This window comes from Balaenoptera borealis (genome assembly GCF_965194805.1).
Source record: "Balaenoptera borealis genome assembly, chromosome: 20".
NCBI lineage: Eukaryota > Metazoa > Chordata > Mammalia > Artiodactyla > Balaenopteridae > Balaenoptera > Balaenoptera borealis.
The window spans coordinates 51,743,310-51,766,531 of NC_138879.1; the positions used below are offsets into that span (position 1 = coordinate 51,743,310).

A 23,222-nucleotide genomic window follows, 5' to 3' on the forward strand; every position below is an offset into this window, starting at 1 on the left:
TCTTCAGCCCAAGGCAACCACTAATCTACTTTTTGTCTCCATAGGTTTGCCTGCTCTGATGATTTCATAGAAGCGAATCATACAATATGTGGCTTTGGGGGTCTGGCTTCTTTCCCTTAGCATAATGTTTTTAAGGTTCATCCATGTCTCAGAACTTCAGTCCTTTTTATGGCCAAGTAATATTCCATTGTGTAGATATACTACGTTTTGTTTATCCATTCATGGTTGACGGACATCTGGGTTGTTTCCAGTTTCTGGCTGTTATGACTAATGTTGCTATGAATGTTCGTATACGATTTCTTATGAGAACACATGTTTTCATTTTTCTTGGGCATATGCTTAGGAGTGGTGTTGCTAGGTCATATGGTTAACTCTAACCTTTTGAGGAACTGCTGGGCTGTTTTCCAAAGTGGCTGCACCATTTTATATTCCTATCAGTGCGTGTGAGCGTATCAGTACACCTTGCTCTCACTTTCCTCTGCTCAACTAGCTTCTTAGAGAGGGCCCTGTGTCCACGCCACATAAAGTGCTGTCTCCCTTCCCTACTCCAGCCTCTCCTTTCCTTCCTCAGTTTATTTTTCCCCTTAGCACCTAGCACCTTCCAACATGCTATTTCTTATTTGGTCATTTGTTTATTTTCTGTCTCCTCTAACTAGAATATAAGCTCCCAGCACCTCAAACATATACGCTCCCTAGCACCTCAAACAGTGTCTCACGTAAAGTAGGTAAATAAATGTTTATTAAGTGAATCAACATTTCCCTTCATGAGAACAGGGACCGTATTTATTTTATGCAGCTCTGTATTCCTTCATCTGATTCAGTGCATAAGATGTGTTTGTTGAAAGAATGAATGATGAGTACAGTTAGGGAGATACAGGGGCCACCGGAGGAGTCTGGCCATTTGAGCATGGAGAGTTTACTTGTGGGAGGGCTGAGGAGGAGACCTCTTTCAGGGCTGCCAGAATGTGCAGGAAGGAAGCTCTGGTTGACTTGGTTTATGTTGGCATTAGCAGCTCGAAGGAAGCCAGGAACAGGAGGAGGGGGATTTGGGGTGAAGGAAGAAGGGATCAGATGAGTTTAGTGTCCAGTCAGCAAGCATTTAGGGATGTCCCTCTGCGCTAGGGGCTGTCTAGGGAAACGGGAAGGAGCCTGTCCTTGAAGTCTGGTAGCTGGGATGAGCCGGGCGGTCTAGCCTTCTGGGTAACACTAGTTTGTTGGGTGGGAAGTGGGGGAGGGGACAGGTGAGATGTAACTTGAGGAAAGCCCACGGGACAGGACAGTGTGTGTGTGTGTGTCACCTACTGAAAATAGGGAAAAGGTTGTAGGCCTCTAGAGGAATGGTCTTTTGGCCTCAAAGGAGGTGTTACTTCAGAAAAGGCTTCGGAAACACCGGGGCAGGGAAGCGCTTGGAGAAATCCTGTGTCTTTAGCATCCTATTCCCGACTCACTTTCTTGTCTTCTTTCCTCCAGAACCTTTCAGCTGTTGGCGCGTTGGTGGGTCTCAGTAATGCACGTCTTGGTTCTATCAAAACTCGGTAAGTCTTTAACCCTGTTTTTTCTCCAGGGGGACGTTTCTTTAGGAAGAGGGCTGTACATCTGTGCATCCACTGTCACCACCCCACGGGTTCCTGAGATTTCTCCATTCCCAAGAAGGTGGAGGGTTTGATTCTTTTCATGAGTTCACTTGGCTTTGAACCCCACCTATTCCAGCTTCCAGGTTTCCTGTGCCCCACCTTCTGTTCCCTTCTTTCCTTGCTGCCCGCACCTCACTCCAAGTCCTCCAGGTATTTCAGGAGTTAGAAGCCGCCTTGGGTCTGGAGGTGATGTGTTTCTCTAGCCAGTGAGCGCAAAAGGGCGATGAACTGCTTTCTCTGCAGTTTAGCCACCACCCACTTGTCACTCACCTTTCTTACAAGGTTTGAGGGCCTGTGTCTGCTGTCCCTGCTGGTGGGGGAGAGCCCCACGGAGATGTTCCAGCAGCACTGTGTGTCCTGGCTTCGGAGCATTCAGCAGGTCTTGCAGGTAAGGATTCAGCCGCCGCCCTGCCTCCCTCCCTCCCCCAGCCATGCCATATTCTCCATCCTGGATGTGGTACATCTTTGTGGCTTAGACATTTAGTTCTGAGGACAGAATAATTAGAAGCAGTTTTTTTCTAGCAGGGAGGATGAGCTTCAAATAGAAACATCCTTTTAAACGTTTTGATATTTTTATCTACTGGGTTATTTTAATTCATCTGACCTTTCATACTCTGTAACCGCTGTTTCACATCCTTGTTAGCTTTTCTAATGAGTGACATCTCTAAAGTTCCTTTTCCCAGATGTTTGATTTTTTTAAATAATTAGTTTACTAAATTTTTTTTTTTTTTTTTTTTTTTTTGGCTGCATTAGGTCTTCGTTGCTGTGCGTGGGCTTTTCTCTAGTTGAGGCGAGTGGGGGCTACTCTTAGTTGCAGTGCGCGTGCCTCTCACTGCGGTGGCTTCTCTTGTTGCGGAGCACGGGCTCCAGGGGCGTGGGCATCAGTAGTTGCAGCACATGGGCTCACTAGCTGTGGCTCTCAGGCTCAGTAGTTGTGGTGCACGGGCCTAGTCGCTCCATGGCATGTGGGATCTTTCCAGACCAGGGCTTGAACCCGTGTCCCCTGCACTGGCAGGCGGATTCTTAACCACTGCGTCACCAGGGAAGTCCCCCCCAATTTTTTTTTAAATTTTTATTTTTTTGGCCACACCATTTGGCTTGTGGGATCTTAGTTCCCCAACCGGGGATTGAACCCGTGCCTTCAGCAGTGAAAGTGCAGGATACTAACCACTGGACTGCCAGGGAATTCCCCAGGTTTTTTTTTTTTCTCCTAGTCCTCTCTTCCTCTTTTAACATTTAAATTTTTTCCTGCTTTTACATCCTGTGATGACATCCCCACTTAGTTCTTCCGCAAGCATGTTCTGGGCACACATGGCAGGTTGTGTGCTAAGCTCTGGTGGAGAGATGTACTTGGACCCTGCTTTCAGGTGTTTAGAGTCTCTTGCAGGGGTTGGGAAACTTTCTAGGTGTCTATAGATAGTAAAATGTTTCAGGTTTTACGAACCACATATGGTTTCTGTTTTTTTTGGCTGTGCCTCACACACATGGGATCTTAGTTCCCCAACCAGGGATCAAACTCGTGCCCCCTGCTGGAAGCACGGAGTCCTCACCACTGGACCGCCAGGGAAGTCCCATGGTTTCTGTTGCGTAGTGTTTCTTTGTTGGTTTGTTTTCCAACCCTTTAAAAAAGTAAAAACCATTCTTAGCTTGTGGGCTGTGCAAAAACAGGCACCAACAGACCATGGTTTGCTGATCTGTGTTCTAGTGGAAGAGAAGAATATTTAATTTATTTTTTTAAGTGCTTTTTATTTTATTTTTAAAATCTGTTTATTTTAAGTATTAATTTATTTATTTGGTTGTGCCTGGTCTTAGTTGCAGCTTGCCAGCTCCTTAGTTGTGGCACGCGGGCTCCTTAGTTACGGCATGCATGTGGGCTCTAGTTCCCTGACGAGGGATCGAACCCGGGCCCCCTGCGTTGGGAGCGCAGAGGCTTAACCAAGGAAGTCCTGGAAGAGAATAATTATACAATGAGTGTGAAAAGATAAACTTCGGTAGGTGCTCTGGAGGTAAAGAATGTAGTTCTCTGAGAGCATGTAACGAGAGAATCTGACCCAGACTGGGGTGGTGTGGGTGGTGGTGATCAGGGTCAGTGGTTCAGGGAGGGCTGTTCTGATGAGTAGGAGTGAACTGGGCTGAGAGTTTTCTAAGTGTTCTAAGCCTGCAAAAGTCCTGAGAGAAAAGGAGTTTGACTCATTTGAAGAATTATAAGCAGGCTGGTGTGGCTGAGGTTAATGAGATGCGACCGGGGAGGTAGGTGGATGGGGACCAGGCTGTGTGTGGCGTTGTAGGCATATTAGGGAGTTTGGCTTTTATTCTCAGAACAGTGGGAATTCATGGAAGGTTTTGAGTAGGGGGAAGGAGGTGGTGGTAGTGGTGACGTGATCAAACTTTCATTTGGAAATACCACTCTGGCTGCTGTGTGGAGACAGGATTAGAAAGGAGTCAGAATGGCAGCAGAAAGACCACGAGGAAGGTACTAAGGTAAGCTAGGAGAGCATTCATGGTAGCCTGGACTAGGGCGGCAGCTGTAGACATGATGAGAAGTAGGTGAGAGATTTAGAGGCAAAGAGGGATTTCAAGAGAGATTTAGAGGCAGAATAGACAACAGGTCCTGATGATGGAATAGCGTCAGGGAAAGGATGTGTCCAGGATGACTCCTGGGTATCAGAACATTGGAAGACAGCCAGGTTCCAAGGGGAGTGGTGAAAATAACATGAGTATGGTCTTGGGCATTCAGTAGAGGCCCCCAGGAAGCATACCCTTGACCTAGTGTGCGTGGAAGTGACCAGATATCTCAGAGGGTAACCCTGAGGGTTCAGTGGGTGGGGGCTTCAGTCAATATGTTTTACAAAGAGGAAGAGTCCTCAGCGTTTAGATGGCAGCTGAAGCTGAGGATGAGGCTCAGATGATCAAGTTGAGTCCTTATACAGACTGGATCTTGAGGCGCTCCACAGTCAATGGTCAGGTAGAGGAGGATGAGCTTACAAAGCAGACAAGACAGAGCAGCAGAAAGGAGGTAACCAGGATGGTGGGTTGGATGGAATTCAAATACTTCAGGGAAGACGGAGGAGTCATTTCTCTTTATGCCCTTCTTTTTTTTTTCAAGTTTATTTATGTATTTATTTATTTTTGGCTGCGTTGGGTCTTCGTTTCTGTGCGAGGGCTTTCTCTAGTTGCGGCAAGTGGGGGCCACTCTTCATCGCGGTGCACGGGCCTCTCACTATCGCGGCCTCTCGTTGCGGAGCACAGGCTCCAGACGCGCAGGCTCAGTAGTTGTGGCTCACGGGCCTAGTTGCTCCGTGGCATGTGGGATCTTCCCAGACCAGGGCTCGAACCCGTGTCCCCTGCATTGGCAGGCAGATTCTCAACCACTGCGCCACCAGGGAAGCCCTCTTTATGCCCTTCTGAGCTGGAATAAGACGAGGACTGAAAATTTTTTTATTGGATTTAGCAACTCAAGGGTAATGAGACTGTGAAAGTGTTTCTGGTGGAGCAGTGGACACTGAAGCCAGGTTGCCCTGGGATGAGCAGTGCGTGGGAGAAGGAGTGGAAATGGAGAAGGTAGGCAGTCCTGTCAAGACGTCTGGCTCTGCTGGTAAGAGAGAGAAACTGGGCAACAGCTGAGATTGGGCAAGTGGAGTACGGGCTCAGGAGAAGGACTTTTAGGATGGGAGAGACTGGAGCATGCACCAATGTCAGTAGGAAGAACCCTTTTGAGAGGGATTGGAGAGAGGGGGCCAGTTAACAGTGTAAGGTTCTGAGAAGAAGGGAGGGGGGACTATCTAAAGCACCGAGGAGGGATTGTCCTTGGATGGGAGGAGCATCTCCTCTAGTGGGACAGGAGGAAGGAGAGCGGGGATGAGGATGGAGATGGAGTTTTCAGTTTGGTGGTGGGAAGCTGAGGGAGTGCCCGTCTTTGGGCTCCAGCTTTCTCTGAAGTTGCAGGTTGGGTTATACAGAAGTGACGGTGGTGGGAGCGGGGCTGAGGAGCCGAGGGAGTTAACCAGCGAGAGGTGCAGGAGGATTGCTGGACAGTGTTGAGGCCCGCTTGTGGTTGGTAGGCCCACTGAGTCGGACTTTCTAACAAGCATTCTTGTTTGTTTCATTGACACGTGGCATCTGGTCTAGCAGGGGGTAATGTGCTGAAGGCTTTTCCCTTAGATACATGTTAATTTTCTAGAGAAGTCCTTCTAAATTCAAGCCGTTTTTCCTCCATGAGTTCCACAGTAGGTCTGAGACAGCCAGAAGCAAGCTTGGCGAGGTGGGGCGGTTTTGTTTTGGCTGAGACTTTTTTTGTGGTCTGAGAAGTGCTCCTCTCCATTCCTCGCAGGGAAATGTAGTATGGGAGCAGCAAGAAACTCTTGAGATGGTCTAGTCAGGCAGATCTTTAAAGTGTGGCTTTGTTACCTTTTTTTCCCCCCAAATTCCTCGGACCCTCAGACACGCATAGTACTAAAATGTGAACACATGTCCTGTCTGTAGATAAATATGTTAGTTCGGATGCTCCATATCTCTAATACACTCTGTCCCCAGTGGATTTTTTTTTTTTTTTAATAAATCTATTTATTTTTGGCTGCGTTGGATCTTTGTTGCTGCGCGTGGGCTTTCTCTAGTTGCGGCGAGCGGAGGCTGCTCTTAGTTGTGGTGCGCGGGCTTCTCACTGCGGTGGCTTCTCTTGTTGCGGAGCACGGGCTCTAGGAATGCGGGCTTCAGTAGTTGTGGCGCACGGGCTTAGTTGCTCCACGGCATGTGGGATCTTCCCGGACCAGAGCTCGAACCCGAGTCCCCTGCGTTGGCAGGCGGATTCTTAACCACTGTGCCACCAGGGAAGTCCCTGTCCCTAGTAGATTTGATGGTAATGCTGACGTTAACTGTGGTGTTTGTCAAAAGCCCCATGTTGTCATACCTCTCGTTCCTCCTTTTGGTGACCATGAAGGTGAGGTTGGGAGCATGGGGTGTTGTTGCTCTTTAGTCCCAGGACCCGCCCCCCACGATGGAACTGGCTGTGGCTGTGCTGAGGGACCTACTCCGCTATGCGGCCCAGCTTCCTACACTCTTCCGGGACATCTCCATGAACCACCTCCCTGGCCTTCTCACCTCCCTGCTGGGCCTCAGACCAGAGGTGAGACGCCTCCCCGGTTCCCCCTCCCCTCGGCCCCTCGCATTGCTTGCCCTCACTGACACCCATTAGGTTAAAGAATGTGATGGAAGTGATTGGGGAATAGGATTGAAGAAGTGAGACGAGGTCGGGGCCAAGAAAAAGTATAAGGAGAAGGGACCCTGAGGGGCGGGTGGTGGGGTGGAGATGGGGTCGGGGGGCATTGGGCTCTCGGCCTCTTCCTTACTTTCTGTTTTTCCCCCAGAGTGAGCTCTCGGCACTGGAAGGAATGAAGGCTTGTATGACCTATTTTCCTCGGGCGTGTGGGTCTCTCAAAGTAAGTGTTCATGGGAATTCGTCTTCCCACCAACATAAACCTTGATAGCCGTCTTACCTCAGATTCCGGTGCTGAGATTTCTAAGCTCCTGTCTCCACAGCTCTAATTATGCCACCTCGTAGCTTTAAATGCGTTCTCATTTAATCCTCACAGATAAAGAAATAGAAATTAAGTAACTTGCCTAAGAACTGATGCCAAAGCTCGGGCTCTTACCCCTGGACTCTTTCCTCTCTCTGCCCTGCTTTCTCTGTACCTCTAGAATGCCCTGCCCATTTTTCTACCATCTTGTTTTACTTTGTTCCTAAAGCTCTTATGATTTCCTCTGGGAAGGCTTCCTGACTTATTACTTCCCTATACCAGCTTCCCCGGCGCTTCTCTCTCCTGATTTTCCTGACTACTCTCCCACCCTGTCCCCCGGACTGTCGTGGCCGCACAGGAGAGCCTTACTGGGGCAACCAGGCAGCGTGGCCGTGGGGCAGGTGAGGGGGGAGGAGGTCAGCGAAAGAACTAGAGTGTTAGTGTCAAGGAGATAAAATAACAAGTATGAATGGTTATGAAATTCTGCCAAAGCAGTAACAGTTAAAGGGCCTTTGGAATTGGTACATTTATTGTTTGTTTGCAGAATAATTCGATGCCAACAAGTACCTAAGAACAAATAGGTGTTCTCCTGTTGATTAGATGTTCTCTCTTGTTTTGATACACTCATCGTTGCTCGACAAACCGTTGGGCACCCCCTTTCTCAGATGGAAGCACAAACCTATGGAGAACTGGAATTAACGGCAAATTAATAATTTTTTTTGTATAACTCATGTGGTTAATCACAGTAATTGGTAATACTATACTCAGTATTACCAATTAAGGGGGAGTTTGCCATTCAAGTTATCTTGAAAGTAAGCTCACATGGTTCTAAGACCAAGTTAAGAAAGTAAAAGGGAAAGGGAACTGGTACTTAGTAGAACTGGTACTCACTATGTGCCAGCCACTCTGCTGTGTGTCTTCTCATTTTACAGTAATTCTGTAGTGCTGGTGTCACCGAATTAAACAGGAGGAAACGGGTCCAGAAGGGTTTGACTAACACAAGCCTGCGTATCTGGTAGTTGTGGAACCAGGGTGCGAGTGAGAACTATTTGTCCTTCATGCCCATGTTTTTCCCACCAAACCAAACTCCCCAGGCACTTTTAAGCACGTGGACAGGATTGACAGACAGGCTTCCACACTGATGCCGGCTCTGATCAGTTGTTGTTAGTGGCTTGGGAAGGATCGTGAGCCTGACGCGGAGCTCTGCGGGCATATGGGCTGTGGTCTGGGAGTGGTACTTGCGGAGACTTTGGTAACTGGTTACTTGCAGTATTTGAAAAGCCCTGGAGCAGATGATATTTCTCAGTGAACATGGGTCACGTCCTTGCTGATGCTTTGTTTTCATATGACTGCCACTAATGGCAGGTAGTAGAATCTTTGGGTAGCAGGGCAGGACTTTGTCAAGAAGGCATTTGGAGTAACTTGGGGATTTTATTAAAGTTTTTTTTTTTTTTTTTTAACTAAAGTTTACTAAGTTTAGTTTACTAAACTAAACTTTCTTCTAAAATGCTCTGTAAGTTAACTTCTCAAATTACACAGGCTAGATCTTTGTCTCTGACCCCTCATTGGTCAAAGTATGTGAGGTTTTACTGCATATGCCTGCTTTGATTCAGCTTGGTTTGGGGTTATCTATACCCACCTGCATCCCCCCAGGAAGTGCAGGGAGAACTGAGTGTTATCTGTGGGGTCAAGATTTGAGTAGTCAGACTAGCCTGCCCGTGAGTCCTCTGCTAGTGCCCCTTAATTTTTGTTGTGAGTGGTCAGGAGAATTCATCTATAACTCACAGCCTTTTGTCAGACGTGTAGTTTTTGAAGTTATGGCCTGCATTTTAAGTACCCTCTCCAAACCAAACAACAAAACTTTCATATGTTGTTATGGGGTGCATATGCCTTTATTTCTCTAAGAATACAGTGTCATCTGGAGAACTTCCCTCTGTTGAGGAGTTTGGCTTTGTCTATTGCCAACATGGCAGATAAGAATCTGTCTTGTGTGGAGGCCCCAGGGGCAGTTTGTACTTGAAATGTCTTGCAGACCAGTACTTAGGAAACTGATAATTGGAGTGTTTATCTGTTCTCTATTCCATCCCCCAGAAGCTCCCAGGGCAATTGCAGTCTCCAAGCTCAGGATTACCCCTCCCAAATGAGGTATCTCAAGCATTCTGAGTCCCTGAAGTCAGTCCTGTAGAGGCTTTACCTTTCCTCCTCGACAGATTATTTGTTCCCTGGGATGAGTGGGAAGACTCACGCCACTCTTCAGAGACACCCAGGACATACTGTGTGTGCACGCGGGCTTGCGTTTCAAGTGAAATGTTCCAAGTGAGCCATTACTTTGGTTTGCTTTGCAGGTCATTTGGGGTAGACCTGTGGCCAGAGCCATGTCCCTGTACTTTGCTTGACTGCAGTCACATAAGCAGACTTTTGGTGGCCTCAGCCCAGCTTTTTGACTCAGAGTCTCAGGGAAAGCGTGAGCAGTAAGTTGGCCAAAAGGGCTGAGTGCCACTGTAGATAAGGCTTTGGCGACTCTCTATCAATCATCCTTGGAGAAGCCGGTGAATCAGGAGACCTGTGGGCGGTTGCTGCTTTTGGTTTGAAGTGTTCAGAACCCTACCACACCAGACGTGAAAATGCTTTCCAAGTCCCAAGGGAAACGGTTCTAGGCCTTCTCATACCCTGGGGTCAGCTGTAACAGTGCTTGTCTCATGGTGAGAATCCTGCAATGGAACGTGGGAAACCAGATGTGGTTCCTGCCACAGGGCGATGGCAGGGAGCCCTTGGAGGGCTGCTTTCTGAACCCCACACTGCTAGACCTCCATGCCTGCTTCCTCCCATAAGTCCCCTGCTGCGTGCCTGGTGCCACTGTTGATTTGTCTTCCTTGTCTTCTGGAAGTTGACCTTTGTGCATGTGATGGCCCCATCCCCTGATGAAGTCCATACACACTAGCCTGGGATTTAAGGCCCCGGCCTGCTTCTCCATGGGCCTCTTGGGAGCCTGTAGCTCTCCTCATGGTGTCCCTCCCTCTGTCTCCTTATCCGGGTCCTCCGTTTTCTCCCAAACCCAGCTCAGTCCTGCCTCCCAGCATCAGTCCCTCCTGACCCTCCCTCTTTGGTTCCAGGTTATTGTTTTCCACACATTTGTCTTCCCGACTGTTACACCCACTGAAGGTGGAAATCCTGTTATACTTCAGTGTTCTCACCCTTTTTGTGCCGTAGACCTCTTCTCCGAATGTTTTTAAATCCATAAACTACATGGAATTGCAAGGGACACTGATTCTGTTGAAATGTATACTTTAAAAAATTGTGATTGATAGAGTAGGATGTGCTTCTTTATTAACGCGTCAAATAACAGGATCCAGCAGCAGGTCTGGTAACTAAGTTTCAAATTAGTGATGCACGTGAATGATAATTCAAGATAACTGTTTACAACTATATGTAATGTGAAATGAAAATAAGTGATTTCTGATGGTGACAGTCAGAGGTATTGCTAATACTACTGTGGCTTTTTGTCTACATTTATAGTAAAAAAAAAAAAAAAAAAATTATACTTCATTTACAGGTTAGTGAAAATGATTAAAAAAATTTCCCTTCCATGTTCACAGGCCCCTTTGATTCTACCTCCAGATAGATGGGGCCCCAGTTAAACACTCCTGCGCCGGCGCCTTCACATGGCAGGCGGAGTCCTGTTGTTGGCTAACTGACAGGCCGCTGCTCTGAGATGTGCTACCTCAGTCCTGCCGGGCGGCCTTTCCTTCTCTCTCCACCTTGTCCTGCCCTCACACCTCTGGTTAGTGCCGCAGCTCCCAGCTTGGACCCTTGCTTCTTGTCTGAGCTGGCAGGGAGTTGGGGCGTGGAGGTAGCTGCTTTTCAGTGCTGTGTCTTTGGCTTGAGGGAGATGACTGTCATTTTGCAAAGACTGGCAGGAGGGGGCCCAGTCGTCTGTGGGACACAGGCCTCAAACAGGGAGGCTAAGGACAAGAGGCGACGTTCAGGGTGTCTTTCTACCATGAGAGCATGTCTGCACCCAGGCACGATGCCCCTTAGAGTGTGGTGCTTCCTTGTCTGCAGGAAAGAAAAAGGCCTTAGATCCTGGGCCTCGATTCTGCTGCTGGGAATGGGCAGGGTCTATGTCTCTGGCCCTTGAAGCTGACTCACCAGCCTCTCCCTTTCTTTCCCTCTGATCCAGGGCAAGCTGGCCTCATTTTTCCTGTCTCGGGTGGACGCCTTGAGCCCTCAGCTCCAGCAGGTAAAGGGAAAGGAGGGAGATGGGGAGCCTGGGGTCTGAGCTGGAGCTCCTTTTATCTCTCTTTCTTTGTGTTTCTGTCTGTTACTGCTTTTCGACCACAGTCTCACTCCCCTCCCTGTTAACATACACAGTAAACACAAGTCATGACTTCTGCCCCCGTGTTTCCACCTGTGTCTTTCTGCCCCGTCGTCCCTTCCATTTTCCCTCAGAGCTCTCTTTGATCTCCGTCTTCCTGGGCATTGGTGGGGCTGGGATTCCGTGGCCGGGCTGGATTCCCATCTGACCAGGGTTCCAACCTCTCTCCTGCAGTTGGCCTGTGAGTGTTACTCCCGGCTGCCCTCTCTGGGGGCTGGCTTCTCCCAGGGCCTGAAGCACACGGACAGCTGGGAGCATGAGCTGCACAGCCTGCTGGCCTCTCTGCACAGCCTGCTTGGGGCCCTGTATGAGGGAGCGGAAACGGGTAGGGACTGTGGCTGGTGTGGTCAGTGGCACAGCGGTGAGGGAAGCAGAGGGGTGGTCGGGACAGGCGGGGCCTTTGCGTTCTAGGCAAGAGGAATTCGAGTATGGGTGGGTCCTCCACCAGAATGGAGGAGGAGGGGGTGGAAGACAGACCTGGCGTGTGAAGGTGGTTGTGTTTCTGTCCAGCTCCTGTGCAGTATGAAGGCCCTGGGGTGGAGACGCTGCTCTCCCCCTCAGAAGATGGCGATGCCCATGTCCTTCTCCGGCTTTGGCAGAGGTTTTCCGGGCTGGCCCGCTGCCTGGGGCTCATGCTCAGGTGTGTGAGTGTCGGAGGGAGCGAGGGCCTGGAGCAGGAGGGGCTGAGATGGGCGTCATCTTCATCACGAGGAGGGAGGTTGAGGGTGGGTGTGGAGTCCCCCTGGGGACCCCGCGCTGAGGATCTCCCTGCTCTGATTCTCTTTAGCTCCGAGTTCGGGGCTCCCGTGTCCGTCCCCGTGCAGGAGATCCTGGATCTTATCTGCCGGACCCTCAGCGTCAGTGCCAAGAACATCGTAAGTGGAGTTTGTCCCCTGTTCACAGCACTTGCCCGGGACCCAGGGCAGCCAGGCAAGCAGTGTGGGCTGTGGCTCCCAAAGGGATGTTGCCTGCGGCTGCCCCGGCCAGCTCCTTCCCTCTCCAGACGCCGTTATTCCCGTGCTCCCGGCACATGCACAGCAGTGCCGATTCGCTCCCGTGTTGCGGGCGCACTTGTAGCAGATGCTTCCTCAGGGGAGGGTGAGCTGGGGGTCAGCTGCGTCACTGCCGCGAGGTTCGGCCATCCCTCCCTTGTCCTCCTCCTTCCAGGGTCTGTTGAGGAGGATGGCAATTGGATCTTGTTGGGGGAGTTGGGGTCGGGTGTGGGCTCCTTACCTGCGTGCACATGTGTATTTAGTCACATGCGTGTATCCTGTCTCCATTTCTCTTGCTCTGCCTCACTTTCTTCCCCCACTCCTTGCTCTGCTAATTTTTTCCGCAGAGTTTGCTTGGAGATGGTCCCCTGCGGTTGCTGCTGCTGCCCTCCCTCCACCTGGAAGCCTTGGACCTGCTCTCTGCGCTCGTCCTCGCGTGAGTGGGGTCGGGCGGATGCGGTGCAGGGGCTGGGATGTGCTGGGCGCGGGGCTCACTGTTCTGTCTTCGCCCCCAGGTGTGGAGGCCGGCTCTTGCGCTTTGGGGCCCTGATCAGCCGCCTGCTTCCCCAGGTTCTCAATGCCTGGAGCATTGGGAGGGACAGCCTCTCTCCAGGCCAGGAGAGGCCTTACAGGTGACCATCTAGGAATAGAATAAAGAGGAGAGGGTGGTTGAGGGGGTGCCGGTGGACCGGGGGTGCCGGCGGCTGGGACATGACTCCCTCTCACAAGCTGCACTCTGCTCCTCCCACAGCACCATGCGGACCAAGGTGTACGCGGTCCTGGAGCTGTGGGTGCAGGTGTGTGGGGCCTCGGCAGGAGTGCTTCAGGGGGGAGCCTCGGGTGAGGCCCTGCTCACCCACCTGCTCAGTGACATCTCCCCGCCGGCTGACGCCCTCAAAGTGAGTGAGGCCTCTGCCCCTGTCCCGGGACCCCCTCCTGCACCCCTTGTCCTCGCCAGCCTCGTCACCAGACACTGCCTTCTGACTGTCCTGCCTTCCTGTTGGCCTGTGTGTGTGATTTATGTTCCCCTCCCCCGCCAGCTGCGCAGTCCCCGGGGGAGCCCTGATGGGGGTTTGCAGACCGGGAAGCCCAGCGCCCCCAAGAAGCTAAAGCTGGATATGGGGGAGGCTATGGCCCCGCCCAGCCACCGGAAAGGGGACAGCAATGCCAACAGTGACGTGTGTGCAGCTGCGCTGAGAGGTGGGTGAGGCCTGGGCCCTGCACCTCGGCGCACCGGGATGGCCTGGGGTGGCAGCCCCGAACCAGTCGTTGAGGTGGAGGGTACAGAAAACATGCACACCCAGCTATGAGCCTGTGGAGAAGCCATGCCACCCCCCAGGGCTGCAGGGGGAATCTTGGGTCCTGCTGTTAGAGGGAGTGCTGGTGTCGACACCGCCCCTCCAGGGTCTCAGTTACCTTTGTTCGTGCATCCCCTCTCCGTGCCAAGTGCTGTTCTAGTACAGGAGGGCGGGGCCAGGAACAGGACGAAATCCCTGGGCCGTGGCGCTCACACTCCCCAGGCGGGCTGCTCAGTGGGCTTCCTGCTCTGACACAGTCGCTAATCTGGACGCAGAAGTGACTTTCTTTTGGGTCCCGTGTATTTCACTGCCCTCCAACCCCACCCCCGTGTGAAGGGAAGTGCCAGCTCTCCCCAAATACATAAATGTACGTTTATAATGTACCTCCATCATCTATCTCATTTACATAATGTTGTCAACAGCCTTAGGTAGTAGGGGTACGTTTAGGATCCCCGTTTTATAGCTGAGAAAACAAACTAAGAGGAGTTACGTGACTTGCCCGAGGTGGGCCGCGGCAGAGCGGGGTGCTCAGCTGGGGCCACGCGCTTCAGAAGCCCTGGCTCGTCATCGTGTTAGCCGCCCACCTCCAACATACTGGTCTCCTTCCCCAGGCCTCAGCCGGACCGTCCTCATGTGCGGGCCTCTCATCAAGGAGGAGACTCACAGGGTGAGTGGAGCCTGGTGCCCACGGAGGTGGGAGGGGCCGCTGCTCTGTGCCTGTGGGGGGCTCATTCACACCGGGGAGTAGGCCCCGGAGAAGGGTTGGCTCGTCTCAGTGTCATCGCAAGGTGTGCTCTCTGTCCTTTTCAGAGACTGCATGATCTGGTCCTCCCACTGGTCATGGGCGTCCAGCAGGGCGAGGTCCTAGGCAACTCCCCGTATACCAGCTCACGCTGCCGCCGGGAACTCTACCGCCTGCTGCTGGCTCTGCTGCTGGCGCCTTCTCCTCGCTGCCCGCCTCCGCTCGCCTGTGCCCTGCAGGCCTTCTCCCTGGGCCAGAGAGAAGACAGCCTTGAGGTAACTGCGGAGTGTGGCCAAATCCACCTCGTGGGTTCCTGGATTCTCTTGTTTCTGATGCTGGTCGGCATTCCCTCCCTGGTGCCATGAAGGCCCGTATCCCTGATGCTCGCTCTCGCCCTTTTTTCCCTCCTCAGGTCTCCACTTTCTGCTCAGAAGCACTGGTGACCTGTGCAGCTCTGACCCATCCCCGGGTTCCTCCCCTGCAGACCATGGGCCCTGCCTGCCCCACCCCTGCCCCAGTTCCCCCTCCTGAGGCTCCACCTCCATTCAGGGCTCCAGCTTTTCATCCCCCAGGCCCCATGCCCTCGGCGGGCCCCATGCCCTCGGCGGGCCCCATGCCTTCCCCAGGCCCTGTACCCCCAGCGGGCCCCATGCCCCCAGCACGCCCTGGACCTCCAGCCACAGCCAACCACTTAGGCCTCTCCGTCCCAGGCCTGGTGTCTGTATCCCCCCGGCTCCTTCCTGGCCCTGAGAACCACCGGGCAGGCTCAAATGAGGACGCCGTCCTTGCCCCTAGTGGCACTCCTCCACCTACTATACCCCCAGATGAAACTTTTGGGGGAAGGGTGCCCAGACCAGCCTTTGTCCACTATGACAAGGAGGAGGCGTCCGATGTGGAGATTTCCTTGGAAAGCGACTCTGATGACAGTGTGGTGATCGTGCCTGAGGGGCTGCCACCCCTGCCACCCCCACCCCCCTCGGGTACCACCCCCCCCCCTGCAGCCCCGGTCGGGCCACCAACAGCCTCCCCTCCTGTGCCAGCCAAGGAGGAGCCAGAAGAGCTGCCTGCGGCACCGGGGCCTCTCGCTCCGCCTCCTCCCCCTCCTGTTCCTGGCCCTGTGGCACTCCCACCACCCCAGCTGGTCCCTGAAGGGACTCCTAGTGGCGGAGGACCCCCAGCCCTGGAAGAAGATTTGACAGTTATTAATATCAACAGCAGTGATGAGGAGGAGGAGGAGGAGGAGGAGGAGGAAGAGGAGGAGGAAGAGGAGGAGGAGGATTTTGAGGAGGAGGAGGAGGATGAAGAAGAGTATTTTGAAGAGGAAGAAGAAGAGGAAGAAGAGTTTGAGGAGGAGTTTGAGGAAGAGGAAGGTGAGTTAGAGGAGGAAGAAGAGGACGAGGACGAGGAGGAAGAGGTGGAAGAGGTGGAGTTCGGCCCGGCGGGCGGGGAGGTGGAAGAAGGAGGGCCTGCACCCCCAAGCCTGCCTCCAGCTCTGCCCCCTGCCGCGTCCCCCAAGGTGCAGCCGCAGCCAGAACCGGAACCCGGGCTGCTGCTGGAAGTGGAGGAGCCGGGGGCTGAGGAGGGGCCTGGGGCCGAGACGGCCCCCACACTGGCCCCTGAGGTGCTCCCCTCCCAGGGGGAGGTGGAGAGGGAAGGGGGGAGCCCCCCTGCAGTGCCACCACCTCAGGAGCTTGTTGAAGAGGAGCCCTCTGTGCCCCCAACCCTGCTGGAAGAGGGGGCCGAGGGTGGGGGTGACAAGGTACCACCCCCACCAGAAGCATCTGCAGCAGAAGAGATGGAGACAGAGGTGGAGGCGGCAGCTCTCCAGGAAAAGGTGAGCGGGCTGGGTGGGGAGGGTGGCTAGGGTGGGAAGGCACAGCGGTGGGGAGAAGTGGTGCTAGCTGCTTGTGCAGCCTGACCCACTCTTCAGTGTACGTGTATGTGACTGTTTTGGATTTTGTGTCTTTGTCCCTTAAAGGAGCAGGATGACACAGCTGCCATGCTGGCTGACTTCATCGACTGCCCCCCTGATGATGAGAAGCCACCACCTGCCACAGAGCCTGATGCCTAGCCCTCTCCCACACCTCCCACTCTTCGTTTCCAATAAAGTTATGTCCTTGGATAGCAACTGCTGCTTCTGCCTTTTGCCACCACAGTGTCCCCAGCCAGAAGCCCAAATGTCTGCTGGGCTTGTCCTGTACCCATAGTGTTTCCCAAATGTGTCCATGGCTGTCCTGTTAGCTCCACTGTCCAGAAGAGGAGCCATTGACTTACAGGGGTAACGGCCTGTCCTGTTGCTCAGCAAGTCAGTGTCACAAGTCTCAAAGTTTTGCCTGGCGCTCTTGCTGATGCCAAGTGTGTGCTGGGTTGCCTGGAAGGGGAGAAGGAAGTAGCCCTGCTTCTGTTAGTAGTCCAGCTGCGGGCGTATGTGGGACATTTATGGGATTACGTGTCCTAGTGAGTGACCCTGTGTAAACACACATACACACAGCCCCTTGGTCTGAAAGAGCAGGCTAAGTGACTGTGATGGAACTTGAGAAAATTACGATAAAGTACAGAGGAGTTTAATCATTGACTTCTGTGAACTGGGAACTTGGGTGTCCCACATTATAGGGGCATCCATCGTGGATATGGGGGATGAGCCCTATTCTGGGACTGGTCCTTCCAGTGACAACATCCCTGCCCAACACCTCCCTGGCAGGAATTCGACAAGCTCACCCCTAGCCTTCCTACTCACTCTTGAGATTTGGACATTTCCCAGCCAGTGTCTGATCCCTTTAGGCATTTACAGACTATATGTATTCTAGGACTTGTTGGGGTGCACTTGTGTGCATCACCCAGAGTTGTGTATGTGAGAGGGTATTGAGGTTTATGGGCTTGAGGTAGATGCCTCATGGTTTTTTCAGTCTGTGAACATGAGTAAAGTGCCTTGGCAATGCAGAAAGGGTAGTGACTTCCCAACTGCCTGTATCCTGAAGGGCCTCTTTGAGAAGTGACATTTGTGCTAATTTTTGGAAGATTAGTAGGGGTTTAAAAAAATTTTCCACCCCCTCGGAGGGAGGAGACAAGATGGCGGAGTAGGAACTTGAGTTCACCTCCTCACAGGAAAACACCAAAATCACAACTAACAGCTGAATAATCATCAACAAAAGACTGGAACCTACCAAAAAAGATAATCTACCTCCAAAGACAAAGAAGAAACCACAACAAGACGGTAGGAGGGGTGCTTTTGCGATACCAAATCCCATACCCACCAGGTGGGTGACCCACAAGCTGGAAAATAATTATATCGAAGAGGTTCTCTCACAGGAGTGAGCGTTCTGAGCCCCATGTCAGGCTCCCCAGCCTGGGGGGGTCTGGCCTTGGGAGGAGGAGCCACTAGAGCATTTGGCTTTGAAGACCAGTGGGCCTTGAGTGCAGGAGCTACACAGGACTGGGAGAAACAGAGACTCCATTCTTGGAGGGCACACACAAGGTTTTGCATGCACTGGGACCCAGGGCAAGGCAGTGACCTCCTTAGGAGCCTGGGCCAGACCTACCTGTTTGTCTTGGAGGGTCTGCTGGGGAGGTGGGGGTTGGCTGTGGCTCACTGTGTGGGCAAGGACACTGGTGGCAGAGGCCCCAGGGAATATTCATTGATGTGAGCTCTCCCAGAAGTCGCCGTTTTGGCATGGAGACCTGGCCCCACTCAACAGCCTGCAGGCTCCCAGGCCAAACAACCAACAGTGTCGGAAGCCAGCCCCAGCCATCAGCAGACAGGCTGCCTAAAGATGTCCTGAGCACACAGCTGCCTCTAAACACACCCCTTGAAATGGCCCTGTCCACCAGAGGGCCAAGATCCAGGTCCACCCACCAGTGGGCAGGCACCAGTCCCTCCCACCAGGAAGCCTACACAAGCCCTTGGACCAACCTCGCCCACCAGGGGCAGACACCAGAAGGATAAGGAACTACAAGTCTGCAGCCTGAAACGGAAACCACAAACAGACAAAAAGTCAGACAAAATGAGACAGCAGAGAAATACGTTCCATAGGAAGGAACAAGATAAAACCCCAGAAGAACACCTAAGTGAAGTGGAGATAGGCAATCTGCCTGAAAAAGAATTCAGAGAATGAGAGTAAAGATGATGCAAGATCTCAGAAAAAGAATGGAAGCACAGACCAAGAAGATACAAGAAATGTTTAACAAGGAGCTAGAAGATTTAAAGAACAAGGAGATAGAAGATTTAAAGAACAGATGAACAATACAATAACTGAAATGAAAAATACACTAGAGGGAATCAATAGCAGAATAAATGAGGCAGAATAAATAAGTGAGTTGGAAGGCAGATTGGTGGAAATCACTGCTGCAGAACAGAATAAAGAAAAAAGAATGAAAAGAAACGAGGACAGTCTTAAGAGGCCTCTGGGACAACATTAAACGCACCAACATTTACATTATAGGGGTCCCAGAAGGAGAAGAGCGAGAGAAAGGGCCTGAGAAAATATTTGAAGAGAGAGCTGAAAACTTCCCTAACACAGGAAGGGAAACACTCATGTCCAGGAAGCGCAGAGAGTCCCATACAGAATAAACCTAAGGAGGAACATGCCAAGACACATATTAATCAAACTGATGAAAATTAAAAACAGAGAAAATATTAAAAGCAATAAAGAAAAAGCAGCAAATAACATACAAGGGAATCCCCATATGGTTATCAGCTGAATTTTCAGCACAACCCTGCAGGCCAGAAAGGAATAGCACAATATATTTAGCGATGAAAGGGAAAAACCTACAACCAAGAATACTTGACCCAGCAAGGCTCTCATTCAGATTCGACAGAGAAATCAAAAGCTTTACAGACAAGCAAACGCTAAGAGAATTCAGCACCACCAAACTAGCTTCACAACAAATGCTAAAGGAACTTCTCTAGGTGGAAAAGAAAAGGTCACAATCAGAAACAAGAAAACTACAAATCGTAAAGGCAAAAGTATAGTAAAGGTAGGAAATCATCCACACACAAATATGATATCAAAACCAGCAATTGTGAGAAGAGGAGAGCACAAATGCAGGATACTGGATATGCATTTGAAATTAAGAGACCGGTAACTTCAAACGATCCTGTATATATACAGACTGCTGTATCAAAACCTCATGGTAACTGTAGATAAAAAATCTACAATAGATACACACACAAAAAAGAAAAAGCAATCCAAACACAACTCTAAAGATAGTCATCAAATCCCCAGAGAAGAGAATGAAAGAGGAAGGGAAGAAAAAAGACTTACAAACCAAATCCTAACAATTAACAAAATGGCAATAACAACATACATATCGATAATTACCTCAAATGTAAATAGATTAAATGCTCCAACCAAAAGACATAGACTGGCTGAATGGATTAAGAAAAACAAGACCCGTATATGCTGTCTACAAGAGACCCACTTCAGATCTAGGGACACATACAGACGGAAAGTGAGGGGATAGAAAAAGATATTTCATGCAAATGGAAATTGAAAGCTGGAGCAGCAATACTCATATCAGACAAAATAGACTTTAAAATAAAGACTGTTACAAGAGACAAAGAAGGACACTACATAATGATCAAGGGATCAATCCAAGAAGAAGATATAACAATCATAAATATATATGCACCCAATATAGCAGCACCTCAATATATAAGGCAAATGCTAACATCCATAAAAGGAGAAATTGACAGTAACAGTAATAGTGGGGGACTTTAACACCCCACTTACATCAATGGACAGACCATCCAGACAGAAAATCAATAAGGAAACACAGGTCTTAAATGACACATTAGACCCGATGGACTTAATTGATATTTATAGAACATGCCATCTGAAAGCAGCAGAATACATATTCTTCTCAACTGTACATGGAACATTCTCCAGGATTGATCACATGCTGGCCACAAAGCAAACCGCAGTAAATTTAAGAAAATTGAAATAGGACTTCCCTGGTGGCGTAGTGGTTAAGAATCCGCCTGCCAATGCAGGGGACACAGGTTTGCACCCTAGTCGGGGAAGATCCCACATGCCGCGGAGCAACTAAGCCCGTGCACCACAACTACTGAGCCTGCACTCTAGAGCCTGCAAGCCACAACTACTGAGCCCACGTGCCACAACTACTGAAGCCCACACGCCTAGAGCCTGTGCTCCGCAACAAGAGAAGCCACCGCAGTGAGAAGCCTGTGCACCACAACGAAGAGTAGCCCCCACTCGCCGCAACTAGAGAAAGCCCGCATGCAGCAACAAAGACCCAATGCAGCCAAAAATAAATAAATAAACTTATAAAAGAAAATTGAAATCGTATCAAGCATCTTTTCTGACCACAACGCTATGAGATTAGAAATCAACTATAAGAAAAAAACTGCAAAAAAACACAAACACGTGGAGGCTGAACAATATGTTACTAAACAACCAGTGGATCACCACAGAAATCAAAGAGGAAATAAAAAAAATACCTAGAGACAAATGAAAACGAAAACACAATGATCCAAAACCTTTGGGACGTAGCAAAAGCAATTCTAAGAAGGAAGTTTATAGCAATACAATCTTACCTCAGGAAAAATGAAAAATCTCAAATAAACAACCTAACCTTACCCCTAAAGCAACTAGAGGAAGAAGAACAAACAAAACCCAAAGTTAGTAGAAGGAAAGAAATCATAAAGATCAGAGAAGAAATAAATGAAATAGAGATGAAGAAAACAATAGAAAAGATCAATGGAACTAAAAGCTGCTCTTTGAAAAGATATACAAAATTAATAAACCTTCACCCAGACTCATCAAGAAAGAAAAGGGAAAGGGCTCAAATCGGTAAAATTAGAAATGAAAAAGAAATTACAACTGACACCACAGAAATACAAAGGATCATAAGAGACTACTACAAGCAACTATATGCCAATAAAATGGACAACCTAGAAGAAATGGACAAATTCTTAGAAAGGTACAATCTTCCAAGACTGAACCAAGAAGAAATAGAAAATATGAACAGACCAATCACAAGTACTGAAATTGAAACTGTGATTAAAAAACTTCCAACAAGCAAAAGTCCAGGACCAGATGACTTCACAGGCGAATTCTATCAAACATTTAGAGAAGAGTTAACACCTACCCTTCTGAAACTATTCCAAAAAATTGCAGAGGAACACTCCCAAACTCATTCTCTGAGGCCACCATCATCAACCCTGATACCAAAACCAAAGATACCACAAAAAAAGAAAACTACAGGCCAATAACTCTGATGAACATAGACGCAAAAATTCTCAACATAATACTGGCAAACCGAATCCAACAATACATTAAAAGGATCATACACCACAATCAAGTGGCATTTATCCCAGGGATGCAATGATTTTTCAATATCCACAAATCAATCAGTGTGATACACCACATTAACAAATTAAAGAATAAAAACCATACGATCATCTCAGTAGATGCAGAAAGAGCTTTTGACAAAATTCAGTACCCATTTATGATAAAAAAAAAAAAACTCTCCAGAAAGTGTACATAGAGGGAACCTACCTCAACATAATAAATGCCATATATGACAAACTCACAGCTAACATCATACTCAATGGTGAAAAGCTGAAAGCATTTCCTCTAAGATCAGTAACAAGACAAGGATGTCCACTCTTGCCACTTTTATTCAGCATAGTTTTGGAAGTCCTAGCCATGGCAATCAGGGAGAAATAAAGAGATAAAAGGAATCCAAATTGGAAAAAAAGAAGTAAAACTGTCACTGTTTGCAGATGACATGATACTATCCATAGAAAATCCTAAAGATGCTACCAGAAAACTACTAGAGCTCATCAATGAATTTGGTAAGGTTACAGGATACAAAATTAATACACAGAAATCTGTTGCATCTCTATATACTAACAATGAAAGATCAGAAAGAGAAATTAAGGAAACAATCCCATTTACTATCACACCCAAAAGAATAAAATACCTAGGAATAAACCTACCTAAGGAGGCGAAATACCTGTACTCTGAAAACTATAAGATGCTGATGAAAGAAATCAAAGATGACACAAACAGATGGAAGGATATACTATGTTCTTGGATTGGAAGAATCAGTATTATCAAAATGATTATACCACCCAAGGCAATCTACAGATTCAATGCAATCCCTATCAAATTACCAATGGCATTTTCCACAGAACTAGAACAAAAATTTTTTAATTTGTATGGAAACACAAAAGACCCTGAATAGCCAAAGCAATTCTGAGAAAGAAAAATGGAGCTGGAGAAATCAGACTCCCTGACTTCAAACTATACTACAAAACTACAGTAATCAAGACAGTATGATGCTGGCACAAAAACAGAAATATACATCAATGGAACAGGATAGAGAGCCCAGAAATAAACCCACACACCTATGGTCAATTAATCTATGACAAAGGAGGAAAGAATATACAATGGAGAAAAGATGGTCTCTTCAGTAAGTGGTGCTGGGAAAACTGGACAGGTACATGTAAAAGAATGCAATTAGAACCTTCTCTAACACCATACACAAAAATAAACTCAAAATGGATTAAAGACCTAAATGTAACACCAGATACTATAAAACCCTTAGAGGAAAACAGAGGCAGAACACTCTTTGACATGAATCACAGCAAGATCTTTTTGGATCTACCTCACAGAGTAATGAAAATAAAAACAAAAATAAACAA

The 23,222-nt window shown here is 49.3% G+C and overlaps 1 protein-coding gene and 2 long non-coding RNA genes across 9 annotated transcripts in view; 1 reads left to right on the top strand and 2 right to left on the bottom strand.

Annotated features, from left to right (window-relative positions):
- Positions 1 to 16,682, top strand: part of PELP1 (proline, glutamate and leucine rich protein 1) — a 45,485-nt gene extending 28,803 nt beyond the window's left edge. For 2 of the 3 annotated variants that reach the window (XM_082371032.1, XM_082371031.1), the window contains exons 2-17: positions 1,471 to 1,535; positions 1,917 to 2,022; positions 6,607 to 6,756; positions 6,998 to 7,069; positions 11,328 to 11,387; positions 11,697 to 11,847; positions 12,033 to 12,162; positions 12,310 to 12,397; positions 12,862 to 12,950; positions 13,030 to 13,146; positions 13,266 to 13,413; positions 13,555 to 13,714; positions 14,424 to 14,479; positions 14,623 to 14,829; positions 14,967 to 16,388; positions 16,533 to 16,682. In XM_082371032.1, the coding sequence (XP_082227158.1) occupies positions 1,471 to 1,535; positions 1,917 to 2,022; positions 6,607 to 6,756; positions 6,998 to 7,069; positions 11,328 to 11,387; positions 11,697 to 11,847; positions 12,033 to 12,162; positions 12,310 to 12,397; positions 12,862 to 12,950; positions 13,030 to 13,146; positions 13,266 to 13,413; positions 13,555 to 13,714; positions 14,424 to 14,479; positions 14,623 to 14,829; positions 14,967 to 16,388; positions 16,533 to 16,625 (3,114 nt within the window). In that variant the 3' untranslated portion in view covers positions 16,626 to 16,682. Of the gene's footprint in view, positions 1 to 1,470; positions 1,536 to 1,916; positions 2,023 to 6,606; positions 6,757 to 6,997; positions 7,070 to 7,835; positions 10,929 to 11,327; positions 11,388 to 11,696; positions 11,848 to 12,032; positions 12,163 to 12,309; positions 12,398 to 12,861; positions 12,951 to 13,029; positions 13,147 to 13,265; positions 13,414 to 13,554; positions 13,715 to 14,423; positions 14,480 to 14,622; positions 14,830 to 14,966; positions 16,389 to 16,532 lie in introns of those variants that run through there. The other variant, XM_082371033.1, reaches the window with a different exon arrangement.
- Positions 13,016 to 14,615, bottom strand: LOC309618008. 2 transcript variants are annotated; one of them, XR_014238238.1, is made up of 3 exons: positions 14,477 to 14,615; positions 13,931 to 14,077; positions 13,016 to 13,154 (listed from the first exon to the last, which is right to left on the bottom strand). It is a non-coding gene; the product is annotated as an uncharacterized lncRNA (long non-coding RNA). The 2 variants fall into 2 exon arrangements; XR_014238239.1 differs by having other exon boundaries at positions 14,397 to 14,615.
- LOC309618006 overlaps positions 14,667 to 23,222 on the bottom strand; it is a 151,996-nt gene continuing 143,440 nt past the window's right edge. For 3 of the 4 annotated variants that reach the window (XR_014238227.1, XR_014238228.1, XR_014238229.1), the window contains one exon: positions 14,667 to 14,802. This is a non-coding gene — a long non-coding RNA (uncharacterized lncRNA). The remainder of the gene's footprint in view (positions 14,803 to 23,222) is intronic. The other variant, XR_014238230.1, reaches the window with a different exon arrangement.